The following is a 21,339-nucleotide window of genomic DNA, read 5'->3' as shown; positions in this document are numbered from 1 at the left end:
AGCATCTAGAAGCCCTGCAATAGCCCCAGCCCATGGGTACCTGCAGCCCTCATGGTGCTCCCAGTGAGTCTGCTCAGAGCAGAAGACACTCCTTCACACAATTTGTTTAATGTTTTGTTTTTTTTTTTTAAATATGCAGTTTGGGAAGAGGTTTAAAGTTTATTTTGATGTTCCTTAGTTCTGTACTATCATATATGTTCCTCTAGGCTTTGTGTCATAAAACTGAGAAGAAGGCAATGAGGATTTCTGTTGGAACGCAAGCCTGGGTACTCTGTTCATTAACAAGTAATTAACAAGTTCTCTTGAAAAAGAAAAAAAGAAAAAAAAAAAAAGAAGGTAAATGAATCCTGTTTACAAAAAAAGTGGCGAGATGTTTTTGTGAGAGGATACAAAAAGGAGTAAAAAGGAGACAGTTTTTTACTAGTTGCCTGACCTGCAGTAAGTAAACAATTGAGAACCCTTGATAATTCATATCTAATTAAATTACTTTAATGAATCTGTGTGGGCATCAGTTAGTAGCAGTGCTAAGAATAAGCTGTCAGCTCTCCTGGTAAGTAGGAGTCATAAGCTCCTCATCTACCTCTGCACTCTCTGGACAAAGTAGTTAGTATTGACAGCCCCTCAAATCAGTAATATTGAAAGGGATTTATTTTTCCCTGGTGACACTGAACATGCATAGAACTAATAATTGCTTAAAAATAACCTTACTCTTTGGGTTTTTGTCAGGGTAGACAGCATCTCCATTTCTCTGGGAATTGTCCCCTGCTTATGCTACTGTTTGTTTCAGCAACATTTTTTGATACTCTGTTCTTTAAGTTTGCAAGGAAGACTAAAACTTGTACACAGAGTTAAACTAAGGGAATTACCTTGCCTGTCCAAATATATATACTTAAAAAAAAAAAAATCCTTGTAGCAAATTAGTTTTTAGATATTAGAAATATCTACTGAAATATATAGACTGAAATATCTTGAAATACTGCATATGCTTATAAGATTTCAGGTAAAATAAAAAGTTTCAATGACTATCTGACATCAGATATAAAACCCAGAGTATACCAGAGAATGCTAAATGCTTATCATGACTTCTACTTTAAAAGCTGGAAATTAATCTACTGACATGGGACCAAAGCACATTTTAAAAAAAAAATATTTATATTACAAATTGAAATTCATAGAATCATAGAATGGTTTGGGTTGGAAAGGATCTTAAAGATCATCCTGTCCCACTCCCCCTGCCTTGGGCAAGGACTCCTTACACTGGACCAGGATGTTCCAAGCCCTGTCCAACCTGGCCCGCAGCAGTTCCAGGGGTGGGCACTGACAGCTTCTCTGGGCAGATTGTTCCAGTGCTTCACCAGCCTTACAATGAAGAAGTTCAAGGTAGTTGATTGAGACAAGATAATAGTCAAAACTGTCAGTATCTAATGGCTTGTATATAATAGAGCTAAAAGCTTCTTGATGAGCAGGTAATACTTGTTCCATTAGAGCTGTGCTAATATCCTCCATTTCTAAAACCTCCGGACTTTCTTACACTTGTTTTCATTAACTGTTCATTTGCACATAAATTACTGACAATGCATACACATTAAACATAAAATAGGCTTCTGTCCTGAATGGACAAACATCAGTAAAGAATGTCCTGACTCCTTTAGCTGGGGCCCCATTGTATGCAGTGATTGCAGCTATTAGGCATCACAAAACAGTCAAGTGTGCACAGCTGTGAGCAGGATTTGTAAGGCAATGAATAACAGTCACTGGCTGGAGCAAGGATGTTATACCTGTATCTTTTGTTTAAACGGGGATCTAATGCAGATCTGTGAGGTACCTCATTCTGAATTCTTAAAGTCTCCCTATGTTCTCTCTAGTGAGACTAAGGATGGAAATTACTATGGGGGCATTTCAAGTATGATTGTCTCTTCTTGACACAATACCGCAACTAAAAATCTTTAATTTGACAAAGCTTTTATTTCTGATTTTTTTGACTCTCATAAATCAGATTTTATCATAAACCAGTGACACTGATGTAATGAGTTTGTTTTCATCTCCTCTGAACCCTGCCCTGCCCTGCCCCGCCCTGCCCCGCCCTGCCCCGCCCTGCCCCGCCCCGCCCTGCCCTTCCCTGCCCCGCCCCACCCCGCCCTTCCCTTCCCCTCCCTTCCCGCACCTTCCCTTCCCTCCCCTCCCCACCCCACCGCCACAATGCTGTAGCAAACGAAGCACACATGTCCTTTAGACCCACCTCAGAATTTCTTATCCCAAAATGGTGGGCAAATGTCAGCAATGGCAGTATTTATTCTAGGAATGCTTATTGTCTACAAATAATGTTGAACAGGTGAGTACAAATCAGTGTTTCTACCTGTTATGACTGCACTGGCTGCTGAATGAGTCCTTATAGTGCCGTCATTTGTTTTGACATGACACTTTCTGGGCAGTGGCTGCTGCCAGTACTGGTGAACTGACCACTGTCTATGCTTCACACTCCTGCTCTCTCTCTTAAACAACTCTTACATTACTTGTTTGTTTGTTTTGAAGAAGTCTTTTCCAGAATGTGTGGACTTCATAGACATCCAACTCTTATTTTCAGAGGAGTTTCATATAACCAAAAGTATGGGATGAAACTATTCAACTGCCCAGTGTCAAGGTCAGCTGTACTCAGTCATTATTAATGTTAAATGTACTTTTTAAAAGATCTTTAGAGCCTAAAGATAAAAGTTCTATAATTACCCTGCTCTGTGCACATCTCAGGATGACTATTTTAGGAAGTGTTGTCTGAATGGTATTCATCTTCTAATCTACTGTAATTGATAGATCCTTTCCTACAGAGCCAATACCTAGACAGCTGTTATTCATCCTCCCTGCATTTGGTTGATTAGATCTTCTTAATTTGACAGTTTACATTTGTATCTCTGGAGTTTTATTTTTTTTATATATGATTTCTGTAGTCTGTCAGCATAATATTCAATACTGTCACTGACCTAAAACAGTTACGCAATTCATTCCACATTGTTTAATCTCTAAATGTAACTATAAATATATTTTTTACATCATGTAAACAATTAAATAATGCTAATCTAACAACAAGAAGTGTAGAAGTCCATTTGTTATCTGGTTTTCCAGAGTATTGGCCTTTGGTTATCCTGCTGAAACAATGGGACACTTTCATTACAGGATTTGTTTTGGAAGTTCTAGTTCATGATTCTTCATAAGAATAATCTCCTTTAATTAAATGTAAAAAGTAAAAAGAAAAGGGAAAAAAAAAAGTACTGGAACCCCATAAACTGTTCTACTTCTAACTTACTTAATACCTCTATACATCTTATACCTCTTATTAATCTCCTGGTGTTATAATCAATGAAGAGTTAATAAGATTTGTGTGCAGTACGAAATTCACTGCCTGTGAAATAAATTTACCATGCATCTGCATCCACTTCTAATTCCTCAATCGATGTGTGAGCTCAACAGCCTCGAGCAACTGAGTGACAGGAACAGACAGATGACTGTCACTTCTTGTGGGTCAGAAGTAACCCAAAAAATACTGTGTTCCCAGTTCATTTACAGAGGTGGTGCTGGCTGCTATTGGAGAGGGACTGATCATGTTCTTTCTCAGTGTGCATATGGGGAGTATGTACTAGAATCCAAAATCCTGTGTAAATAATATAAGCATCAACTGTTGCTGCATGTATTTTTAGAATGTACCAAAAAGCCTTTATTTTAGACATCATTTCTCAAGGAAGTAAAACCTCAGCAATGTTTTCTTAATATAGATTTTGTATTTATGGTTTATTGGCATAATAGTAGTCAGTCAATAGCATAGATTCATGGGCAAATACACTTATGCTAAGTTTTGAATTCTGCAGAAACTAGATGCATTTCTAGTGAGCTTTTAAAGCTTCCTGGGGGCTTTCACAATAGGAGCTGATAAAATTTTATGGAATACTCCACTTTTATGTTTAGACTATGATGGGAATCATTCTACCCAGTACAACAGGGCAGAAATTAACTGAATAGTTTTGAATGAGCTACCCATAAACATTTGCTGCATTTATTTTACAAGTTAACATTTTGCTAGTCACAAGCTGTTCCTTGGAAAGCACACAATGTGTGTTATGGAAGTACAGGACATGCCCAGGAAATGGAAGCATTATTTTGTAAGTCTTCTTGATTTGAAGGAGTTGAACCCACATATCCCAAATGCCTCATCCAATTATTTTGATGACTGCAATCTCTATAATTTCTGGGGAAAACAAGGTGCTGTGCAGCTGTGCATGCTAAATCCAGGGGCCTGGAAAAAGAAGCAAAAGGAGGCAAGTTCTGGCTTAATAGTTTTAACACTTCTATAGGAAAGAGTCTCAGTACTGATCTCAGGATCTGACAACAGGTTGTCAAAGTCTGGTTTGAACAAGTGTAAAGAACTTGTCAGTTATTCTCTTAGAGACAGGGGATAAATGAAACACTTGCTTTTCCCTTTTCACAACTCTAAAGTGCAAAGGGAGCTCATATAGTATGAAGTGTAATGTAAATTACAGACAACTTCCCTAACATGTCAAATGGCAGCATAGGGTAAGCATTAAATTAAAAACAGGTCATGTGTAAGGGTCTAAGATTACCTTGTGTTAGCAAAACTGTGTTTCAAGTTTCAAGTATCAGTTGTGGAAAACCATTGATGTTGGTGTGATGCAAACTGATAACCTGAGTGATGTAAAGGGGCGGTTATTATTTTGTGTATAAGTGTTCTGAGAGAATATCCACAGTGTAGTTTCATCCTCCACATCCTTCTGTCCTTCCTCATCTTGAGGGAAAATATCTTTCTCATTGGTGACTCAGATGAAACATAATACTTAGGGAATTTTTGGAAATAAATAATTCTTGTAATGTCTACTGATAGTCAAAATACTTTAAAAATTCTGTTATTGTCTGAGAAAGAACTTGCTTATTTTATAAAGTAACTATTTGTAAAAATTTAGGAACACTCAACCTTTTAAAAAATGCTTTTATCCTAACATAAGCTGGAAATTAGAGTTCATTTATTTTAAGTTACATCTTGCAGATTTATTTTTTTTTATAACATACATATTATGTTGTTATATAACTGCCACCATTCATAAATTAGGAAATGGAAGAGAAGTACTCATGTAGGAAACTAGAGAATCCAGCTGTTCTGCTGTGGTTTTGCTGCAAATGGCTAGTCTTGGAAAACTTGCCATATGCAGAAAAGGAGCTTGAATTCCACAAACCCATAAAGTGAATATACTTAGATATACTTAGGTATCAGATATCTCACATCCCAAAATCGTGCCATAAGTTGAGTGTTGGTCACCAATGCTCACAGATTTGGAAGGAAGGCCTTTTTCTTTATTTGGAAGGGCAGCATTTCAAAATCACACTGATATTCTTTGAATTTTTCCTCTTTATGTATTTAAGACTATAAAAAGGTAGAATTGATTTATTATCTTCTACATCTCCCTTTAGAAGTTAAGAAACGCAGCAATCATCTTTCAACTATCTTTGTTTAAACATTGCTGTTGAGCTAAACTTTTTGATTATTGCCTCTAGGTTTGCTGACAGGTTGCTATAATATTTTTTGTTTGCTGTCCAGGAAAAGAAATTATGGTTTCAAATTTTTCATTAATCCATTGACCTAATTCGCATCATGAGAACACATTTCTTATGTATCCTACTAGATATGTTGGAAACATCAGGAAAGTCCACTTTGGTTACATTTTTTTATTGAAAGAAACCTTTCCTTGGTTTCAGGTTCTTATTTCTTTATGACCATGAGTTGTGAACTATTAAGAGGGAGGCATCTACTTCTAATAATATAAGATTGTTTTAAACTTAGGTTGATGTATTTTTTATCTCAAGTAAAGGCTCTTAGAATGTAACAGAGACCTCTGTCCATCCTTCAATCCTTTACCCTGATAGCAAATAACTCACTACCTCACTGTCCAGGGATTTTCTTTCCTGCTTTATTTGCATTAACACTTCTACCTGAGCCGCCTTGGTGGATTATCTGGGACTGTCAAGGACGTTCTGCTGACCTGGATCCCACAAGGTCCTGTGAGACCATTGGAAAGATACTATCATCTCCCTTTTGTATGTCTTTGCTGAATCTGTACTTCCTCTTTTTAGCCTCTGCAGTTCCCCAAAACATGTGTTGGATAGTTTCCAGCTATGGGACTATTTCAGTCTGTGGTTCAGAAGGACACTGTGTTCATCTGTTTGTTCAAAAGAGGTTCCTCAAGCAAATGACATGTTAAATTTCAGGTATCTGCAATCTGCTACAATTTATTTGCCTCATAATAGAAAAAGCACAATACAGAAATCTTATTACATAGTACAGAAAAAAGTCACTTAGTGAAATATTTAAAAAACATGTTAAGCTATCTAAACAGTGTGCAAAATATGAATGTTTGTTAGTCCATGTTTCGTTCAAATACTATTGTTGACATTATATTTTTGCACAAGACTAAGAAAATAAATATTCAGCCCATATCAGGATTCTTTTTCATTGCAGAATCATTTTAAATTCCTTTATATGTTTAAGTGATGTATGTTTCTTAATGGAAATGGAAAAATAGATTATATTTTCATATACAGAGATACATGGAGTAACCTTAGATTTCTCCAGATAAATTGCCATGTTTACTATACCTTGTATGATGGATAGAGTCAATAAAAAGTATCTTTTAAGGATACTTTTAAAGGAAAGCAATAATGACTACCAGGTTTAATAGGAAAAGTTGTAATGCATTTGGTTGGGAACCTCTCCAAAGGCTGCACTGAATTCCCATTCACAATGTGCCCTGCAGGACACAGGTGGCATATTGGCTTTTGGTTATCTCAGTTTAAAACAGGCACCATTCCTTCAGCCCTTACTGCTTGTTTAATCATCTCCTCTCCTTCTTTTTTTCCTTTTTGTCATGAGCCACAACTTGCTTGAATTTAGGAATGCTGCTTAGCATGGCAGAACAGGGATGATTTGGAAAGCAAATGCAGTAGCTTATTGGCTTCCTGTTGCTTTAGACTGGTTTCTCGTGAGTTCTTCAAAGTTGATTGCTTATCTTTTTGTTTACTGGGACTCTGGAAAGGACTAATTTTATGGACTTTTGTATTTGAAACAGCTCTATTTTCTTTTAGCTACCATTTTAAAAATTGCTAGGGTTGTCTTACTGTTCTAGGTCAACTTGTGACAATGAATTGACACATTTATGAAATCACATTGGTTCTAATTTTAGTTTTTCCTTGCATTTTAGGAATTTAAGGCTTTTTCTTTTTTTTTTTGTTTTGTTTTGTTTTGTTTTTTTTGTTTTGTTCAAGATGTTTGAATTGTATCCTGGACATACCAAGCTGTCCTTTATACCTTGCGGTATCTAATGTCATTCTATTCAGGGATTTGTAGAGAACTGCCACATAAAAAGAGACTGAAAATGCATTTTTGCTTGGTTTTTTTTTCTTATGTATTCAGGTGGTTGTTTTTAATTTTGTTACTCATTCATAATTTACCATCACTTTTGTGTCATTACTGCAGAACAGTCATGAAATATCTTGCAGATTTCAGAGGATGTTGCAACACTCTTTTGCTTTTTTTCTTTTTCTTTGAAGGACATATGATGGAGAAAGATAATGCAGCAGTTTTTAACATGCATAAAAAGTTCTTCAAAGTTAGAACGGCAGTATGGGAAGAAAAGTGATTTTCAAATAATTAGTCAACAGACATCAGCTAGAATTTATAGGCTGAGAATTAACCCCTTAAAGTTATTTTAAGGGACTGAGCCCATGGAAAATTTCTTTTGAAGTTTGATTCAAGTATTGGGAAAGGCCCATAATAAACATAAGTACAATAAAGAAATAAAAAATTTCTATTTTCCTGCCTTATCAGGAACTGACTTACTATAGTTAATTTAATGTCTGCTGAGCTGTTTTGGGAAACATGTGTCTACGTGTATGCATTTTCCTCACAGTGAGTATCTATGACAATTGAAGAGAAAAAGCATTCTTGGCATTTCCCCAGAGAATGTTAGTCTTGATATACAGCTGTATTTCTATTTCTGTCTCAGCTGGAAAATGAGATACTTTCTGATGCAAATGCTATGCTATGGCATTTTTGTGTCAAGCAGTGACACCTTGTACAGTAAAGAATTTTTTAAAAAGTTATTAATATGCCCAGTTAAAATTTGCGTGCAGTATATTTATGCAGAAATATTTAACATTTTTCAGTGCTTTGGTTCATGCAAACAAACAACCCACTACTGAAAATTTGAAGTTGTGAATACTGCTTAAAGATGAAAAAACATTTAATCTTTGGTATTGTATAAAGAAAAAGCAGACAAAAATCCGTGGTTCTAAAAGACTTTCTTAGTCTACTATTCACTCTTGGAGTATAGCAGTCTTAAACCCAAAGGGTATATAAAACATGTTAAAATATATTCAACTTAAAAAACAGCAATTAAGTTTACAACTACCATATATTGTCTGGGCTTTTTAGTTGAAGTAACTGAAAATCAGAAAAAAAAACCCATCATGAAAGTTACTTTTGTAGATGTAGATGTAGATGTAAGCTGTCTATCTAACTGTTGCTTAAAGAAACAGCGGACTTGTCCTGCTTGTTAAAATCAGAATTTCTTAATGTTATTTAAAAAAAATAAATAAATTCCAGTTAAGAAACTAGTAAAATAGTCTCTTCCTTAAAAATTCATTGCTGAAAGAAGGCTATTTCCAATTCATGAAATATCACACTTGAGTTAGTGTTAAGAATTTGACTTCTCAGAATTATGCCTTTTATTTTGTTTTCTAGTTTAAAAGCTACCTGAATATGTTACAGTGTCTAGGCCTCGGGCGTACTCATTGCGGCAGTGAAGGCATTTTCTCTTGGCTTTGTTGACTTGTTGTGAGATTCCCCTCGGGATGTTCCTTTTATATTTTCTTCTGACTTGCTTATTTTGTTTTCACAACCAATTTCACAAGGGTGACATTTTCTAGAATAGTCAATTTCCGAGGCATTCACCCGGAACAAGGGACAAGAGATGTTAAATATCTGTTTTGAGTCACTCCTATGAATAACCTGAGGCAGATTTTCCAGCCGCCCAGACAACGGCCAGAGCCGTGAGGCACCAGCTCCAATAAACCGATCTTTACTTCTTTGCATTTTATTTGGTTGAGTTTTTGGTTTTTAAAGTGTAGAGAAGACCAGAAATACTTTTCCTTCTGCACAAAAGGGAGCGTAAACAGCAGAGAAAGGTTGGAAGACTCTGGGGAGAGGCAATGTAAGATCTGATTTGTTCCTTATATTGCTGTAAGGAGGCTGTGGCTGCTGTTGGGATCATCCCCCCTTCTTTACTCCCTTTAGCAGTAAATTCTTTCTGGTATTTCTAAAGACAGCAGCAGACTTGACTTTCTAGGGGTTTATCGCAAGTCATGTAGGCAGCAGCCAGTTTAGCTTATGCCTTTAAGTTAGACATGAATCTCTGAGAATAAATGCACATGAGAATGTCTTCCACAGTGATATGTTTAAGATGCAGTTCCTGCTATACTATTAGAATAATGGCTCCCCTTGTTGACTTGACAACTTAAATTAGTGATATATGCATAGACCAAAAGAAGATTTGCATTTACTGAACAGTTTCTTACTGATATTATTATATTTACTGAGGCTTGCTTTGATAGAATCAATCTTTGTAGCTACTCCATGGTTCCCCTACACAAATATCTATAAATAAAAATAAATACATGCACACAGATACATATGCAAATATATGTATATATTTGCATTTATTCGCAGTGATCAGCAATATTATCTTTTGATGTATGGTCAAAAGGGATATGTTTGGATATGCTTTCACAGTCAGAACCTATTTACTGGATTTGTCATTGCATAATAAGATCCTGTGGTTCTTTGGACAATATTTATTAGGCTCACACAGAGCAAGGAGCTGACTTTTGCTAGTACCCTGAAGGCTGAAGATATCAGCTTCAGGATTTCCTGCGGCATCAGTTAGTGCAGTGACTGAGAAATGAGATTTTGATTTTAGAAAGCTTGACTGAAATCTGCAGTAAAATGTGGCATAACACATTGTGGTGTCTACTCACTGTGCCCCTGGAAAATTAACCTTTATTGCTAGCTTCTAAATTTCTAAAGATCTATATAATCTATAACTGCCAGTGGTCATGCTACTTTGTTAAATTTTAAACTTAAATAAAAATGTTAGCATTGCACATAATTAACCTCCTAGCAATGCCATATTTCATATTTAATTTCTTAATTCTTTAAGCTGCCTACATTTTCTGAAGTAGCATGTGAACGTAGTCAAGTGTCAGTCTTACACTGTGGTGCTAGAATCCTGAAGCTTGTCAAAGAACATGAATGAGCAAACACTTGTCTATTTCTCTGTGAGTACAAATATTGTTGTAAAAAATAAGATATCACAAACTGTTATCAAATGGTATTATCTCACTTCCTCATCTTTATTAAATACTTTGTAATGAATGTAGTAGATTTGTTGCTTAGTTCAGAAATGTCATGAAACGTAAAGCTTTAATACAGATTACCTATGAAGCCATCATTTTTTTAGCAATTATTCCCATAATACCCTTTTTTGTACCTCTGTTCATTCTTATTTCTAACCTGTTCTTTTCTAAGATGAAGTTATTTTAAGATACTGCTTTCAAAAAATGTCTTGGGTACTCAGTAACCTGATTATCAATGAAAGTGCAAAAGATTCAGGGTCTCTTTAGAAATCAAAACTTGTACTATGTGGTACCTTCTGAGAATCTTTTGAGTTGCTGTCCAGTGCTGTGATTAAAAGAGGTGAATATCAAAACCACAGTGGTTTAGTCTGGGTCTTAGTTACAATACTAAAGAACCATTGATCCCAGCCCTTTCTCATCCCCATTAGACTAGAATATTTTTGTGTAAGCTACTCTGATGAATATAGATAGCATTGATAGGCTGCTGTCTAGCTTGAATAGGCAGATTTGTCCTCCTTTCCTCTAACAACACACTGAAATATGAGGTATTGGACCTATCAGTCTATCCTGAAGAAAGTTGATGATCACCATGAGTAGCTGACGCTCTTACTTACATGAGGAATTAAAAAAATGTTCAGTCCCTGCTTTCACCAGCAGCTCATACCACTTAATACCCAAAGTAAATAGAAATCCTAATCTTTTGTTCACATGTTGGAGGTGAAGGCTAAAACACATTGCTCTTAACACTGCTTATCTCCATTCTAATTAACATTCACTTCTGATTTAGTGCAGTGAATAGTTTGAACTTGCATGGGAACTTGCTCACCTAAAAGGTGATTATTAGTGTTATTAGTGTCTCTGCTGGTTACTTTGATGTGCTCTTATTTTCCCCCTTTCTCTGTTCCTAAGAAGATGGTCAGATTTTTTTTATATCAAACGCTCATTTTATTGTGAATCTTCTGCTCAATTTGTTGTATTAATAAATGAGAGTAAAGCTAATGAGGAAGGGTATTATTTTCTTTTTCGTGTTGGTGGGTGGAAAAGGTTATATGATTAAAAGAAATAAATAGATGTTTCAGGAGATCTGTGATAAAGTTTTAGCAGGAATCCAATGAATTTTCCATGTGTAGACAAAAGTTGTATCTTAAACTCCAGGGTTAAATGTAGTGTGTGCATGTGTTTGTTTTATGGTTATTTTAGTTTCATACTTTTAAAAAGAAAGAATAAAACATTTCTAGTGCTTTAAATTGCTCACAAAAACTGTATTTAGCTTTCCATAATGTCAGTATGATGTTTCTTTACTTCAAGATTGTTTCAGCTCCAATGTACAACCAGTGTTTCTTTCTATTTCCTTGGTACTCCAGGAAGCAGCCACGGAAAGACAGAAGATGAAAGCTCCTATTCCCAACTTGATTCTCTTGTATGCTACTCTGACTCAGAGCTTGAAGGTTGTAACCAAAAGGGGATCAGGTAAGTAAATATTTATCTCTGTGTGGCTTGGAAAGAAATGCTTAATGTTTGCAAGTATATGCCAGGATGTTGTTATGGTGGTTTGGAATACAGTTTCAAATTCTGCAGCAAGAAGAGTTGGCAGCTTCTATATATTTTTAAACTGTTGTCTTATGTGGACTTGATGAAGAAAAATCAGATATGTAATATGAAATGAATATCACCTTTCACCTGCTGCAGGACAGTTATTCCCAGAACTTTTTGACTTTTTTAAAAGACTATGTTACAGTCAGTCTTGTTGGGTTACTGGATTTATCTGTTTTACTATATACTTTGGGAAATTAAGATAATGGAGTTTGGGTTTAAGTAACAATAAATAGATCAAACACATTTAAATTTAATTACCATGAAAAGTGAACAGCAAAATGTGTTTCTGAAAGGGATACCTAATACGTGGTTGAAGAGTTTAATTCATGAAAGAAAAATAGTCGGTATTCAGACAGTTGGGCAATTTTGGATTAATTTTTCTCTTTCACCCTGAAATTCTAATTTTACTCTTTTTGGCTTTTCACTGGATAATGAAAAAAAATAGGAAACTACTTCTGCAACCTATCTTGCTATATTGCACTAAAGAAAACTAAATCCTTAATGAAAGCCTTAATTCCATGTTGGTGGATTAATGAAAGTCTTAATCCCATGTTGGCTGGGTTAGTTAATTAGGTTTGTTTTTAGCTGTGAGTTTCCTTTTGGCACTGGAGTGCTTTAGGTAGCTTTTGTTGTGCTGTTCCAGAAGTCTGTCTGTGATTTATTTTTGTCTTTTGGTTGGTAGCAGTTGTAAACTGGTGCTTGGGGAGAACATAGCTCTTTATACATTTTTGTCAACATCTTGAATTATACCTTGCATTTTCAATGGATTATATTAGTAACAACAGAATGAAATGGATTATGTCTCCAATATTATGGTAGCTGGAAATGTTGATGTAGGGAAGGCAAACATGGAGTACTACTACAAAATAAGGTATTCCTTACTGAAAACTAGAGGTTAAAGTATATTTGGGGTTATTTAAACTCAGGAACACTGAAATGCACAGACTGTGTGTGCAGAGCAAAGGATCTGGTGATAGGTTGACGTGTTTATAGGATGCTGCAGCCTAGATAGATAATGTAGAGATCCTTTGAATGTGTCTGGCTAAGATTGCCCTGTTTGATTAAGATTTTTATTAAATTACTGTTTGAGTAAGCATTAAGTCAAGGCCCCTTAATCCAAATTTAGTAAAAACATTATTGATTATCTTAAAGTAAATTTTAAAATTACATCTATTCTTAAGGAATTAAAAAAAAGTACAACTATCACCTGTTACATGAAATTGACAATGATAACTTGGGTTGTCTTTGCATTTTATTTCAAAATTTTTTGCTTGTATCCCCTTCATCTGATTAATCAAAGCAAGGAAAAAATGGTAAATATACAATTTAATTTATGTTTGGGAAAGTGATATAAATGCTCTCCAGCAAAGGAAAAAAAAAACATACAAAACTTCTCAAGATACAGGGAATTTTTTCTCATCATGATGCTGTAATAAAAAGGAAAAAACTTTCATGGGAATCTTTGGATCATACCTCACTGTAAGATGGGGTCTTGATGTTTTTGCAAGTTTCTCCTGTGTAAAGCTTCAATTAGATCTATCAGCAAGGGGACAGTTTGTCATACTGTGTGTGCAAAGGAAACCATCTCTGATTTACTGAAATCTCAGATCCTGCTGCCTTTGGCCATGTTGCTTTGTGATTTTAGGTTTGAAGAACTTCACTGCTAGGTGGAATGCAGTAGTGTGTGATGGTTCTTGGTTTGCTTTTGTCGTTGTTTGGTTTGATTTGGTTTGGCTTGGTTTAGTTTTTTTACCTCCCTTGGGTGCTCAGTAGAGCTATTTTTACAATCCTGAAGTGTTTCTACAAAGAAAACCTTATTTAAGGGAAGTTTTAACAAAATAGGATTGACTTATGTGTACTGTGAAAATAGAAATGGTTTCCTAATGTTAGTGCAACTCATAATTGGAAGCAGGAAAAAAAAAACCAGCTTGGAAAGAGGAACTTGTTTTATGAGAATATGTTACCCAGAGGCAGAGCATAGTTCAAATCTCTTTGGTCAGTTCCACTTGTGGGTGCATTTTGTCCTTGACATGTCACCGTGAAAGCAAATAAAAAAATTAAAAAGTAATATTTTTATACTTACAAGCCATTATAAATATGGAGTTGCAGTATCCACCTTTTCAAGACACCTTGCTTTTCTTTACTTCCTTCTCTGTTATAAATTACAGGAATGTAATAAAGTTCAAGAAATTTACATTAATATGTATAATAGTTGTTTTAATTGGGATTTATTCCTTCTAATTCACTTTTGTTGAGGCTGTTTCTGATGACCAAATCTAAAACCTCAGATCTTGTGTTCTTTATTTCTTTCTTTCTTTATTTATTCAATTTATATATTTTCATACATATTATATATTTTAATATATTTATTAAAAATATATCATTAAGCAGGTTATGTTTATTTCTTATATTCAGTATTTAAAAGAGATCTGTTCTTGAAAATATGCCTTTTAAATACTGTCAGAGTACTTCACCTCTTTTCTATGTTTATTTATCAGCTCTGAGAAAATGATAGCGATTAATAAAGGAATGAGTTTGTCAATCTGGTAGAGATACATTTCCAGTGACTTCTCTGATTTTTCAAGAACATGGAAACCTACCTTCAGAAAGTAATTTTCTAAAAATCCATAGCAATTCTGACTATCTATTGGCTTTCAGGACTGAAGTTCTATCAAATAATTAGCTATATATGAAAACAATTAGAATCAATATAATATTCTTGGTTTTGTTTGAAAAAAAGAAAATAGAACTTTACAATAGAAGAAATCTTAGGTTGTGCTGCATTGGATTTGATCTCTGATCATGGGAGCAGTCCTTATACAAAGCGCTTAAATTGGTTAAAGGTAGTCTTTGAATCTTTCTACCACTGTGTGCTGTCAATCAAATAAATATAATAACATAGGGAATAAAGGGAATAGTGTTAATCAAATATTTATTACATTAGCCAGAAAACATACTTTAGTTTTCTCACAGCTTTTCAACTTACCTGTTTAACACTTCATCTTGTATGATTGTCTCTACCTGACAGAAGTTGCCTTTTTTTCCTAGTTAATATTTTAAATAAGTTCTGAACAGTTTCAAGTTACTCTTTATGTTGGATTTCTTGTGCCTTGAGAGCATGTGATGACTGTGCTTGTTACATGAGAATGGATGGGAGAGCAGTTCTAGTAAAAATTCCATTACTAAATGCTAATTACTAAATACAGATGATTCTTCCTAACCCATGTATGCAAAAGACTTAGAAGTATGCCTTAACTTGTCCGGTCAATTAGAGTTGGCCATACAACAACAACACCTACAGGTTGTAATGTCTTCTCCAGAAAGAAAGGATTCTTTGCTGTAAGCTTCCCTGTTCCAACCACTAACTTCACAGTGGATATCATGTTTAAAAATTGTGTGTTTCAGGTATTCAGTGAAATCTCCCAGAGCTGTAGAGGCTTCAGAGCCTGCAACAGTAACTGCAAAGAGGAACTTTCTTTTCTCAAGTATTAGATCTCAGATAAGATTTGTTAAATGGGAGCCTGACTCTTGCCCTACTTCTCAGCTCATTTAAATATCTTAAAGCATCTTCCTTCATGAAACAGTTCCTGTTCGATCACAGTGATCTGCTTGATGCAAAGGAAGAATAAACACTTAAAGCCCACATATTTTGATTCTTTCAGCACATAGTTTTACATGAATTGAATTAAACTTCAAAAATGTAGAAGATAATGCCTGTTTTTTAGCATGAAACCATCACATACATATTTGTGATATGCCTAAAAAGTGCACAATTTCCTTTTCGTGCAGTTCATCAGTCCTTGATAGTATTTTGAGACCTTTATGGTGAAGCATTTCTGAATGTTTTCCTTTCAGTGACTTTTTCTTAAATTATCCCATTTCATAGTTTGAACTAAATTGTCAATTTTTTTTTTTTTTAGTCATGTGGTTTTTATATTCATAGAAACTTAGATTTCTAAAAGTCTGTTCTTTACAGGTTGAATGGTATTTGATCACTTACTTGTGCTGAACAGAGTTTTGGCTTATGAATTATTTAATATTCATCAAAGAGGAAGTAGGTTAGGAAAGAGAGCCTCATACTGATACATATAGACTTTTTTCCCTATAATATATATGTTAAATAAAATACTTGAACACTGCATTGCCATCTGGTGGTTTTTTCCAAGGATGCTGAATAGACAAAAGAAAGAAAGGTTTGGGATTCTTTTACTTTTTTATTTTTTTCTTTAAAAAAAAACCCGCAAATGTGGTAAAAGGGAAAATGTGGAAAAAAGTATTAAAAGAGATTTCATTACATAAAACAATTATGAGCTGATCATTATATTCAGGCAGTATTATTGTATTTGCTTTTTTCACACCCAGATTGCCTGATAACACTCTGACTGCCTGGTATCAGAGGTGAATGTTGCTATTACTGCCTCTAGTTTCCTGTTTGTCTACAGATTATTGTGCATTATGAGTTAATTAATATTCTGTGTTCAGTTCTGCTATTGTGAATAAAAATTTTCCTTTCTAGATCAAATTTATTATGCAATGGAATGATTTAACTGGAAGGAAAATCTTTCCAGTGATGGGTTTTTGGCATATGTATGAGATCCTTTACATCATTATGATGAAATTGAAGTCTAGATATGTATTTTGTCATGTAGCAGAAGATTACTTCTCTTTTTAATGGCTAGTATTTTTTTGCCTTAGCTACCATTACTCAATATGGGTGGTTCTTGTCATACTTGGATGAAAGATCAGTATTATGAAAATAAGGTAGTAAAGTCTTTGACACTGAAATGCTATTTTTGAATTTTGTTTTCTTTTTAAACCATAAAAATATTAATTTTAATGAGGTAAAAAACATTCAAGATTTTTTTTTCTAAAAGTAGTGGAACTCTGAGGAACAGACTTGGAATATATTCTAAAATCTCTCATAGTTATTCTTAAAGAACTATAAGATTACATTTTTCTAAATTATGGCCATCCATGATTCTTTAGAATTTATTGCTCATTAAATAATAAGTATTTTTTAGATAATAATAACAGATATATTAAAGAATTTCTCTGAATAAAAAGAGAGTTTCTGTTTTTTCAATTTTTTTTTAAACTGGAAAAGGAACATATCTGTGTGATACCAGCCTTAACATGAGGAATGTCATACTGGGAACTCAACAGTGTAGTTAAAAAAGGTGAGGAATATAAGCAAGTCAAAACAGTATGAGAACATTTTACATCTAGGAGGAGTTTCTGAATTGAATTTACTCATCTGTACTTAATAATTGAATTGTCACTATTTTATAGAACATATATATATATATAATATATATATATAATCCATTTTACATGGCCAAAATGCTTTGAGAAATTGCACATAATTAGGTGTTGAGGCTTAGCAAAGATCTGGTACCCAGTATTTGAGTATTTGTATATACTTCCAGGTGAGATTTGGTGTCCTAATTGTGCAGTACTACATAAATAGTCCTGCTCTTAGTATCTCCCTTTCAGTAATTCAATTCTGTTTTTAATTCTGCTTGTGTTTTAGATGCCTAAGTATTTTCCTTTTGGCTTCTTGTCAAAAGGTAATTAGTTGATTGATGTCATATTGGATCTGGTGTGCACTGAAGAGTAATAGGAAGATTCAAAAATAAATTAATATACCTGTTCTTCTTCTTATACAATTTATAAGCAGCACACTCACATATACCATACCCCAGGTACTGTGAGCTTGGAGGAAAGCAATTACATCAATTAAAGGATATGCTTCTTGTAAACCATAGGAGTTTATGTCAATTGATATTAATGGCTCCTAGCTGTTGTTTTCACTCTGTTACAGAATGTTAGTTTCCTATTATTAATTGATGAGGCTTGTGGCTTGCTGTGTGGTTATGCAGAACCTGAAATAATATTTAGTCTATGTCTATTTGATGTACAAGATTAACTTCCACGAGCAATGACTTTTTAAACTGGAACAATCAAGTCTATTGTTATTACTATGAAAACTTTTTTTCTATCTCTCTGTTTGGTGACAGGAAGAAAAAGTATAGTGAGTATCAGTCCTAAGCAAATATGTGTCTGCCTTTCTTATTGCGCTGGGGAATGGAATTATTTTTGCATCATGACCTGATTAATAAGTGAACCTTCCTTCTTATGAGGATTGATTCAAAAAACTAATTTTGAATTGGCACATAAATATGCAACCTAATTTATGGTTGTAGCTGTGGGGCTGAATGAGGAAAACTCTGTGAAAAAATTTTCATTTTGAGGGAAAAGAGACAAAAAGATGAGGCTGAATCCTTACAGTTAAAAACACAATAGAGATAAACATAAATCCTTGTTTCATTCTCAGGCAACTTGCTTATATTGTGATCTATTAATTTATACCATATTGATTTTAGTAACACTAATATTCTTCAGGTTTTTATCCTAAGAATAAAAGATGTTTTCATTTTCTTTTTGTACCTGTTCTATTTAAAGATGGTTATTCCTCCCCATTTAAATGTGTAGTAGAAATCACTGTTTAATTTTTAATGTTACAACTTCCTCTTCATAGCTGAAGAATTAATTAACTGAGTGTATCCACTTTCTTGGATTTTTTCTAATTACTCTGCAAGATATAGTTATATGTCAGTGGAGGAGGGAGTTTCTTGCTTTTGTACTTGCACATCTCTTTTAATGATCGAAAACCTTCAAAAGCAATGCAGTAATGGGGTCAGAATGATTTCTTATGCCTGCTGGGAGGGAGGCCTAGATGATCTAGAGATGCAAAGACTGTGTAAATGCTCTGCCTTCTTATCCAACACTTGCAATCTTTGTCCTGAACTTCTGCTGTCTGTTGGAGAGAATTGTGAACCCTTCTGTAATTAATATAACACACAGAAAATTTTTACATCTTGCTATTACTACATGGCACCAGGTTGTCAGAAGAGCAATTAGTGTCCTTTAGCACCTTATTTAGACATCAAAAGTATCCATATCCCCATCCTGCAGCAATTCTGACAAAGCCATTTACACCAATTTTGGTATGATCTTCAACTTCTTCCGTAGCTTATGAAGGTAAACATCCATTTGATTATTGTTTGGTGAAAAGGCATGACTTGCTGTTTGCAAATCAAGAGATGCTGGAAAAAAAGGAGTGAAGAATCAACTTATTTTGTAAATATCTGCATATTCAGGAAGTTAGAGGGTTCCTTTAGAATATGGTTTTGAACCTGGGGTTTGGTTATTTTTCTGTTTGCTTGTTTATGCCAACAGTACATGGGAAGCATTAGATTTTTTAAAAAGAATAATCTTTCACAATACTGCATATTAATTTAGCTACAGAATATACTATGAATTAATTTTCAATGTATAGTTTTCATTTTAAAAATGCTGACTAATAATGTTGCTGGAAAGAGCACCAAGTTTTGCTAGTTACTTGTGCTTGGCCGTGGGGATGTTTTGGCTCCAGTGGTCTCTACTCTGCTTTTATAAGCTAAGGATGCTATTCAGTATGTCAGAGGAACAGCAGATATGAGAATTGTGTACCAAGGGGCGGCAGGGCGACTATACTGGGAAGAAAGAAAGAAATATAATTCTGTTCCACTGGAGGATTTGGGCAGTAAGAAATGATTGCATCTCAAGCATAAATCCTTTGTGACACATTACTTATTTTGGAGACACTATGAAAGCAGTAACTGTTACTTGTCCTGTGAGCATTTATGAACAGGATGGCTGGCATTTTAAAAATAGTTATATGACCTTTTGTTATTTCTAGGATCCATTCTGATACTTTTCAGAGTCCTGGGAGATTGTGAATAATACCACAGTATGTGAAAGGACTGCCTGTGTTTTGGCAAAGGGTCAATGTTTTAGAGTGTGCAATATATATTAAGAAATGACTAATGGTAGGAAAGGAGACAAAACAAAATCTGAAGCCAAAAGGACAGTAATAGATATTCTTACACAGTTCGGTCATTGAGTTTTAGTAGCTGCTTAGGATGATGCTTTTCTTGCACAGTCCCTATTTTCCCTGGGGAACCATTAGTGATTGTTTTACTGATTGGCATCTGTTGGCAACTGGCCTAAAAAATGTAAAAGAGCCAGTGACCTTTGATCAGAAATCATTGTTGCAGAAGATTTATTTATTTGAATATTATCCTGTCAATTTTATGTAGAATAATGACTGTGGAAAATAAGAAGGCAAAAAACACTCAAGGACAAGTAATGGCCATATGATATATTTGTCTATTTAAGTGTATTCAGTAGTGAAAATTATTAAAATATAAGAACAATAGTCATGAAAATAAGTTCTTCCCATTAGAATACAATTCGTTTTTATACTTAAAGGAAATTAAAATTGATGAAATCTGTCCTATTAAAATACTTCCTGACTTGCTCTTCCTGAAGATTGGAGGGAGAAAGTGCTGTAAGTGCTATGCACACAGATATATGGGAACCAATTTAGCATGAAAAGAAGAGGTTGTCCTTTAGATTGCAGTTCTGAATTCTTCAGACATTCTTGCTCAGTCGTTTCATCTGTTATGGTGTTTACTTCAAAAGCAGGATACACAAGGTCTTGTAAAGTTTGTATTTTTAATTTTTTTTTAAGTATTTTTTTTTTGCAATTATAAGGAGAATTATCAGACTATTGTAATATTATAAACTATTATAATGGTAAATTACAAGACCGTTATGTTAGTTGAGAGGTGAGTGCTCCTGTAATTTCATCACTTTGCTCTAAAGGCATAACTCATTTCAGGAAACTGTTGGTTGTACAGATGCAAGGCAGACAATTGTGCTGAAGTGATCTAAAAATTCATTCAGTGGATTAGCTCACTTCCACAAATTACTCATTTTCATCACTGACCGAAAGGAGCAGTTTTTACTCTCTTTAAAATAACAGCAACATATATGGCGTCGCCAGACCAAAAGAGAGCAGGCAGCAGTAAAACTGTTTTTAATACTACTTTATAAAAAAAGTACAAGGTAGTGTTGTCTTAAATTCCAAATTTTCTGCTGAATGCCATTGTTGGTATAACCCAGAGTGAGCTCTGAGGCCAAAACAGAGAGACAGGGAAGAATAATGCAAAATCCCTATATACTTACGTAGAGATCTTTGCTATGGCTCAACTCCTTCCTAGGGATCATAGAGCCTGCAGAGGTGCTGTTAAGTTTTCACACAAGTGATTGCTGGGCAGCAACAAAGCAAAAGAGGAGGGAAAATATGGAACAATAGTGTTAACCTTGGTGCTCTTTCTAATCAAACAATCTGAGCCAGGTATGAGGAGTCAAGCTGCCATTTCTAGAAGTGAC

At 34.5% G+C, this 21,339-nt stretch overlaps 1 protein-coding gene across 1 annotated transcript in view; it reads left to right on the top strand.

Moving 5' to 3' along the window:
• The window catches only part of IL1RAPL1 (interleukin 1 receptor accessory protein like 1), a 659,198-nt gene that overhangs the window by 68,396 nt on the left and 569,463 nt on the right, over positions 1-21,339 (top strand). The window contains exon 2 of the mRNA XM_005516707.2: positions 11,829-11,934. Coding sequence (XP_005516764.2) covers positions 11,853-11,934 — 82 coding nt within the window. The 5' untranslated portion in view covers positions 11,829-11,852. The remainder of the gene's footprint in view (positions 1-11,828; positions 11,935-21,339) is intronic.

The sequence above is a fragment of the Pseudopodoces humilis genome, chromosome 2 (genome assembly GCF_049639895.1).
Source record: "Pseudopodoces humilis isolate 2021_Gansu_Grassland_sample_001 chromosome 2, ASM4963989v1, whole genome shotgun sequence".
Classification (NCBI taxonomy): Eukaryota; Metazoa; Chordata; class Aves; order Passeriformes; family Paridae; genus Pseudopodoces; species Pseudopodoces humilis.
This window is presented reverse-complemented; position numbering and strand designations above follow the sequence as displayed.